The sequence below is a fragment of the Chanos chanos genome, chromosome 12, assembly GCF_902362185.1.
Source record: "Chanos chanos chromosome 12, fChaCha1.1, whole genome shotgun sequence".
Classification (NCBI taxonomy): Eukaryota; Metazoa; Chordata; class Actinopteri; order Gonorynchiformes; family Chanidae; genus Chanos; species Chanos chanos.
In genome coordinates, this window is record NC_044506.1 from 17,757,177 (window position 1) to 17,766,091 (window position 8,915).

The window sequence follows — 8,915 nt, forward strand, 5'->3', positions numbered from 1 at the left end:
ATTGGACGACTTTCTCAGAGCTGCATTGACACTCAGCCCTTTAATAGCTATAGTCAGTATATCAGATGCATCTCTATATTTAAATGTAAACCAATCTGTCATCTTTGCCTTCACATCAATTTTGGCTCACAGAAGGATTTTGTTGGTCTGGAGATCTGCCATTCCCCGCCTACTGCAGGCTGCCTGGGTTATGTAATATATATATATATATATATATATATATATATATATATGCTTTTTAAATTAGAAAAAGAAATGAATTTACTCAGAGGGAATCTGTGAGAAAGTCTCACCCTGAATGATAACCCTCCCTGTCATATTTTGAGGGTCTTAAGGCGTCGCTCGCCAGATGAAACTTTCCGACTGCATTTAAGGTTTTTCCTCATATTTTTTCCCTCTTTCTCTTTTTGCTTCCTCTAACCTTACACCTGATGACTACCTCACAGCTGATCGCACACTGTCTTTCCGTGCGTGTTTTGACCTGTCGAACCTGTTGTATGTTTATTTAGGCCTACATGTTTGCAGACTGTGTGCATCTGTAGTTGTGTGACATGTATCTTCATGTAGCGTGACAATGTATTGTGAAGACAACTGTTTACATGGTGTGTTTGGGGACGGTGGGCTTGTTTATTTCCTTTTTTTGGTTCAAAAAGTAATGAAGGGAAATACAATAGACCATACAATATGACTCTTGAATTGTAGCACTCCTTCAATAAAAATATCCAACACAAAAAAAAAAAAAAAACACTAAACCAGATCAAAACTGATCTTTCTGATGCAAAATTTCTGAATTAAATTAGAAGAATATCATTCCGAATAAGTTACGCATACATTCATCATACTTAAAAATAAACCTCTTGTGAGCCCTTTGAAACTTGACCGAGAAATCTTAACCGTTCAAATCCTTTTCTCATTTTTTGGTTCAAACTTAAAATAGTGGTACTTATGTCTGTTACGATCATTATGACATTAAACGTCTACAGCACGTTGTTCAGACTCAACGTGTGCTCTTTGTCGAAGCAGAGCACATGTCGTCCATGTCTTAGGAGTCTGTTTCATTCCTGTCCAGCGTTCCCCAGTGCGCTCCCAGAGCCGTGATGCCGTTGTTATCCGCGCGGCCGCTTAGCAGCCTCAGTTCTTCTACGCTGTGAGCCGGGTAGTGATTGAAGGAGAAACCAGTGGGTTGGCCAGCGACGAGAGAGCGCCCCCTGTTTGTTACAAACAGCAGCTGAGAGATGTAGTTGCTGGGGTTGTACTTCCCAGAGACCTGCACAAAGGTTTCACCCTCAAAGAGCGTCATCTCCACCATATTGCTAACATTACGACCGACGATCGGGTGCCAGTAGTAGTCATACTTGAGCTGAAAGCTGAAAGACAGAGTTTATGAATTTAATGTTGTTGCATATTTGTGTGCTTTTTTAAAAGTGTTTCCACATTAACTACACCGCTTTCTCTCCAATCACATAGGCATGTTAAACAATGGAGGAGTAGTAAGATTAACATCAGAACAATGACATTTCACTTAACATAAAAGTCTAAAGTACATTCAGATCACTGATTCAAAAGGCAGAACACCTGAACCAGTTCAGGAAACAAAGTTTGTTTTTAAAGTTGCGTTCAGCAGTGTGGTCACTTGATGAGGTGATCTACTTTCTACAGAGTGGTGTTAGTTTGAATGACATTTGGTGTGAATTCTAGAGTATTCCACATACCCAGTTATGTAATTGTTGGTTAGCTCCCACACTCTGAGCGCAGTGATGCGACCCTCACCAGAGGTGGCAAATGCATTTCCCAGTCCGCGACCAACAGCCGTGGAGTACGAATACGTATCAGAGTGGTCTGTAAACAGAAAGATATTACAATCCTCTTATCTCATGCTCTCAAATGGAGCTGTTATACTATCCAATAATAGAGTTTGGATTTTGGAACAAAAATGCTGTCGGTGCAAGTGTATATTTTTGAACACTAAGTTGTTGGACCTCTTGTTTAAGTGTCGTTTTTAAAAAATTCTTTCAAGTGCTAACGGTAAGTGGTGATAAAAGCACATGACTGACAGAGTTAAAGCCAACACAGAGAGAGAGAGACAACAGAGAATGAAAGAACTAAGCCCATTTACTTAAAGGACTGAACTTTGGTAAGTGAAAGGACTGAATTTTCACACATGAAGAGATCATTTATTTGTTATCCACTTACGCTGAGCCCAGGCAGCGCCACAGAGAAGACAGAAAGTCAGGAGAGCGAACATTTTCTGTAACATGTTAACATTGGTTTTCAAAGATAAAAATATGTTGTTCTATCTCTTCAATACATACAGTACATTCTGAAATCATGTATTTTTTCCTGTTATTTGCACCAAACGTTAGTTTAGATCATGTACAGTCAATAAATAACATTTTCAATAATGTTTTGGTACAGGAGTACAGGAGTAATCATGTTCAGTAATGTTTCGGCACATCATTTCATTTCAATTTGGGAATCATCGTTTTTAAATCTCGTATCAACAAACCTTCTCTAAGTAAATGTAATTCCGCATAGCAGCTTCTCCAAATGCAAATGAAAATCTGTCAGAGCACTTTAAAGCTCAAGCACTGATCATTTCAAGGTAGCAATTCAAGCATCAGTACATCTCCAAACTGTTAGGATTAGTCCTCAGATGAAACCATTCGAAATTCAAATGTTAAAATCAAACTGATTTAGTTCAGTCAAACTCAAAGAAACTTACCAACTCCGCAGATACGGGAAATGTGCAGAGGATGTTTCTAAGTTTCTAAGCAGTGTCTGGTACAGGTCTTTTGGACAGTTATGATCTCTTTGTGTGTGTGTGGGGCAGTATTTATACTGAATCCTGAGCACCAAACCCTTTGAAGCTCTTTGTCTTTGTGAAGCACAATGAAAATGTGTTTTTGGGTTTTGCAATATTTTTCAGTTTGTCGCCTTTTGTGCTGTACCAAGGTGTGTACACACATGTCAGAAATAACTTGCTTTGGTTTCCTTAACACGCTGCTTCCATACCCATGTGGAGAGCGTGACTCATTTTGGTGACGCAGTGTACTCGCTCCCATTGTTTGGTGATGCATTTGCACAAATCTGGGTGTTAAGAGACCAGCCTGAACCTGATGGCTTTGTGCCATCGCTAAAAGTCACCCAGAGCTTCCTGCTGGTTAATGAGTGTCTTCAAATTCCCCCAATACCTGCCCTAGGACTTTTTATTCCCAATGTTTGTCATAAATCATGACTGAACCCATTCTTAAGTTGTATCATTTTATATTATCAGTGCAGAAACTATCTTTAAATTATCTTTACTATCTCATAAGACATTATTATAAAGGTATGTGTAAGTTAAGATGTGTCTTGTGCTTAGAACAATCTAATAATTCCAAAAAGTATAGGAAAAGTGATTTGTTGTTGTTACAATATATTTAAATATTCTACCATAGTCCATATGAAACTTTGTCAAGAGTATTTAAAGGCAAAACAAAACAGCTTGTTACAAGACATGCAGCGAGTTTAGAAAAGAATTTTTTTTTAAACAGTGCCCATATGACAGGGTCTTTAGGAGAGCTGTTGTATCTCAATTTTTACACTCAGAAAGTGATGACAACATCTAATCTTCGTGAAAAGACTGATGAAAATAAGAGAAGGCCTGCCCTCCAATGAATAGATATGAAGGTAAAATAATTTTTTTTTTTTCGACTCAGAAGAGGAGCGTTTTTTGGCTCGAGTTTGTGTAACAGCAGTATCTCTGTCAGATTAGGAGACTATATGATAAGTATCTTGTGTACTTAGTGTGTAGACATTACATCAATTCTCAGTCTGTCAACATTCCATTTATTCACCGTTGTTAGATGAGTTGGTTTTCATTCTCCTGCTTGTTTGTTGCTCATTATTTAGTTTACTTATGACCTTACTTCATTAGGCTTATCTTTAATGCCTTTTAAATAATGGAGACTCCAAATGACTGCCATGTCATGGGATCTGAAAACAGAAATAAAAAGTATGTCTTTTCCAGCGCCATACCAAAATACACGCAAAAAGACATAAACATAAATAACATCTTTTTCTGGGGCTTTCTCTTGATCTCAGACTGATCGTTAAAATGTTTCGGTGAGGGCTTACAACTACATTCTAGTCTTACCCAACTTCTGAGCTCCTGTCCGTTTGGACTATGTTCAGTAGAGTGGAATACGCATATCATGCTAGCAAATGTAATGTGATTGAAGGATATGTCATTGCTGAGGAAGTTTGGGTAGATGAGTTAAATTGAGCAGAGCAGGAAATTGGGTGCAAGCCTGCGTGTTGGGTGGAAGTCTGCCCTTTAACTGAAACGAGACAAGTGTTGTATAAGTCAGAGTTACTGGAAGAGACTTTTTCCTCATTCATTGTGTTACTTCTATTTTTAAAACAAAGGCAGGTATAATTGATTCTGCGAATCATGACCTTTTATCCCTCCCCATTTTGAAAAGTCCTAAACGGTCTATTAAGCGAGAAATTTAAGGCACTTAGACTTTCATCCTTTTGTATTTGTTCCAAACACACATACGCCAAAAATTGAGTGTTTCAGCAACAGAGACAAACACACTGATCTCAAATTCCAAAACTAATCACTGAAATGTTAATTAATATAAATGTTAACACAAATGTTAATTAATAAGATCTGCGACCACATTAGTGACATTAAGCTGTAGAATCTATTTATGTGTAGAATTTATGTGTATTTTTCAGAAGAGGCTGGATGCATGTGCAGTATATTGAGGATTGGAGTAACAGGATACAGGAATGAGATGCAGAACACCAAGATAAACTTCTAGGCTTGAAACTAATGTTGAGAACTCAAACATATAAAGCTCAGTTTTTAACTGAGAGTTCACAAGGAAATAGTGAGCAGGCAGTGGTAATTATACAAAACAAAAGTACAGGAGTAAATTAGAGAGAGGCGGGGCAAACCACAAGAAATAGGAGCAGAAACAGGTACAAACCATAATCAGATGACAGGGACATCAGCCAGGTGATGAGTGGGCCGGCAACGCTGAAAACTAAATGGTGAAACCAGAGGGAGGAAGACACAGGGTGGTTACACTTAACGCTAACGCTGCTGTCGCCTCCATGACTTTCTTCAGCATTCCCGTCTTCCCCTTACACCCATGTCTTCCCCTTACACCCATGTCTTCCCCTTACACCCATGTCTTGTGAAACTCTGGTTGAGAAATATCATTATGGGCTAACTGAACGTATTAATACTGCTGCCACTTTGAAAAACAAGACTGTCTCAGTTTGGTCTCAAGCTAAAGTCTCGTGGAGGACCGTGTCTACCATCGAAAAGAAGCTTCAGAAGAACAGAACAGAGATGGAAGTGGGCAAATGCCATCTGCCATCAATATGCCATCTGCACAGATCATTTGAAAAGTTCATTTGAATTGTTTAACGGAGCAGTGAAGCTTGCCAGAAAATCCTACTTCTCATAACTCACCCTAACGTCTCACCTGAACTCTATAGAACCAACAAATGCAATGAGTTTGCTGTATTCTTTAGTGATCAAACTGCTGCTGTAAGAGAAAAGATAACAAGCACCAATAATCTCCCCCCACAAATCACTTACTGATTCTAACCTTCAGTGACACTGTTGTACATGTGTAGCTACCACTGAAGGAAACACTCATGTATATGGAGCAGGGGAGCATTTCTTAGCATAGGCAACCTAGGTAGTCGCCTAGACTGGGCGTCACTACCCTCCCTCCCAAACCAACCGACCTTTAAAAATATATATATTTGGGGGGCAATTCAATCTATATGTATTTTTAATGATTATAAAAATAAAATGAATAACACATGCATTAAGTCTTATTTATTTGTTATGAGTGAGATGATGAGAGAGACAGTGGAGGGGGGGGCAGGTTGTGGCCGGGACGGGGTGGGAGAATTTGCCTAGGCTGCCAGAATGACCAGAAACACCACTGATGTGCAGATGTGAAATATACTGAAAACAGGTGCTTCTGTGTAGATGTGGTTGTATTAGTTATTAAGGTGTTAACATCCCTGAATGCTTAAGATCATGTTTTAAGACTGTTTTGGTAACCGTGTCAACAGGAGGAGGACTCAGTGAGACAGGGAGGAGGGAGGTTGTTGGGGTTCATGTGGAGGGAGCTTCAGTTATGAAAACTGCTCAACTTGATGTTCTGTGTGAGATCCAGGGGAAAGATACCATCAGCTAAGATAACATCTGACCAAAAGCATGTACTCCTCCACCGTGATGTCTGCGTGTCAGTTCAGAATGTAAAACAAAACAGACAAGCAAACCCTCATTACATTTGACGGCAAATATCAATGCAGCACCTGAGCAAGCTGTCTCATCCAGCGCTGTTATACTGTGCTTGGTTTCTGGTGCGAAAGAGAGTTTGTTAAATTGACACGTGCTTGCATTTGACTGAAGAGGAGCACATAAGATGGCCAGTGGCCCACTGAAGACTGGAAAAGTCAGGCTTGTGTGTCATTCTCAGGCATCACCTTCACTCTGTAGTGAATGAAGAGCGGTGTCTTCCAAGATGACAATGTTCCCTTTCCACAGGGTATGAATGATCAGTAGAAGAATTTGAGGAACCCTGTGTCTTTTATTTTGGGAGTTGCCTGCTTTGATTGATTAGTAAGCGTTTAGTGTAATGCCTCCATTGTCGAAGCTATCTGAAAGATCTGGGTTATGCATACCATTGTCAAAAGAAAACTAAAACTTGTAAGTCAAGTCTCGAGGGCATCTCGGAACTTTGCCAACCAGCCATAATCTTTCAAACCATTTCCTTGTTTTTAATACAAAACCATGCAGGACATTCAAGAAGAAAGACAAATTTTTGAGTATGTTCATTCAGAAGGATTTTAATCGTAAACATCTGAGGCACATATTTTAAATGTATTGGCCTCTCTTAGTTTGGGGCCATTATGCTGCCATTGTTCATAAAGTGTGTTTCCATGGTATCCATTGTGCTCCCAGAGATGTGATGCCGTTGTCATTAGCATGTTCACTAATCTCTCTCTCACTAAGCTCATCTTCACTGTGTGCTGCATAGTAAGTGAAAGCTCAGCTTATGTGCTGTCCAGCAATGACAGTGCTCCCCCTGTTGGTGACAAACTGCCATTGAAAGATATAGCTGCTGAGCCAGTATTCCCCAAAGGCTTGCATAATATATGAGAAGCCTCTATTTATCTTCTGTTTAAAATTTGAGCATTTGCAGGCCCAAAAAGGCTACAGACAAGCTGCCTTACAAATTTGAGGGTAGAGTCGACAACCCCTAAGATCCCTAAGCTTATTAAATTTCTTAACCCTATGAAGCAAGTCATTTTTTTTCTCACCACCAGTGTTCAGTCGTTTCTGGCAAACCATTTGTCCTTACCTTCCCTCTTAGATATGATGTGTTCTTCCCTCCTTCCTGACTGATTTTCACCGAGGTAACGGGTCATCTGTGAAACAGGTTCAACCATGAAACCATATGTGTCAAACAAAAAATGTCATGACCTCTCATTAAAATGTAGTATCATGTAGAAAGAAAGAGAGAGAGAAAGAAAGAAAGAAAGAAAGAAAGAAAGAAAGAAAGAAAGAAAGAAAGAAAGAGCGAGCTTCTTGTCCTCTTTATCTGTAAGATGGGCTAGACGCGCCTCCTGCCATCTCATGAAAAGAGCAGATCAGCTCCTCAGACTGGCTTTGCTAAACTCACCTGACATGATTCTTAACTTCCTCTGAACCTGAGAATAACACCGGATCTTCACTGTAATCAGATGTAGCAAAGCCATATCTATGTGGCCTCTAATTAACTGCACAAACAAATAAATAAATGAATGCAAATTACAATTTATGGCCAACTAAATATTACATTTAAAAAAATTAAAAAAATTAAGACTGAATAAATTAATGATTATTTAATGCACTCTCTGACACTGACTCTATCCCTTATAGCTGGTCTGAACATATTTGAGGAAAATACTAACTGCATCACTGGACACAAAATTTGAAACATCCAGACTTCAGTAGCCTATCAAGGTGGGCTTTACAATCCCACCCTCTAAAACCAAGCACAACTACAAGCCCCACAATTCTCTGAGATGGGACTGTCCTGCTCCTTGCAGCACGGTCGAACTGAAAGTGGTTGCCTGCAGCAAGTGTTAACAAGCGAGGCGATTGAGTGATGCCACATTAAACCCGACAATATTGCCGCCTTAAAAATAATGTATGCATTTACGAAGTAGCAGAATGGCTGTCGAAGGTAAGATTTAATCCGATTTTGCTTTTGAAAATCACATGAGTGACTCTGAATAATGTTGTGATACTAGGTTTAGGAATGTGACCATAATAAACTCTGAGCATTGTTAGGCGCCGATGTTACAGACAGGGCTGTTGAGTCGAGCCAAGCCTATGATTGGCCAATGTTGGTTGCAGCTCGCCGCAGATCTTTGTCTTGCTCTTACGCGTGTACTGTATGATACATAGACGGGGTACATGAATACATGCACATACTGGAAAGATTAAGGACTCTACATTATTCAGCTCTAATGCACTGGCGTTACGACTGGTCTATTCGATGATGCACAGCGACACAACCTTCCTTTGACAAAGCGATGACAAGAAAGGGAGAAATGTGTAGACTATTCAGCCCAGATAGTCATGATAAGGCGTGAATAATTTTAGAAATTGCGGGGTTTGTCTGTGGATCCGTTTGAAGGATAGTTCATAACATCCTCTTTCGTAAAGGTTAGCTAAGTTCGGCGATTCTTCTCGCACTTACCTTGTAAAATCCGCTAAAATTGGAAAAAAACAAACAAACAAACAAACAAAAAAAAACAAGCTCTTATAGATACATAAAAGCACTGTTGTGGTAACATCTGTAAAGCACGGTATCATAGTTTAATTCCTGCGCATGAGGCTTTGCCATGTG

At 39.5% G+C, this 8,915-nt stretch overlaps 1 protein-coding gene across 1 annotated transcript; it reads right to left on the reverse strand.

Annotated features, from left to right (window-relative positions):
- Positions 1-1,042: 1,042 nt before the first annotated feature.
- On the reverse strand, positions 1,043-7,776 carry LOC115824795 (zymogen granule membrane protein 16-like). Its single transcript, XM_030788547.1, has 3 exons — positions 7,701-7,776; positions 1,713-1,839; positions 1,043-1,367 (listed from the first exon to the last, which is right to left on the reverse strand). The coding sequence occupies exons 1-3, from the start codon at positions 7,774-7,776 to the stop codon at positions 1,043-1,045; spliced, it is 528 nt and encodes a 175-aa protein (XP_030644407.1).
- Between the last annotated feature and the right edge of the window lie 1,139 nt (positions 7,777-8,915).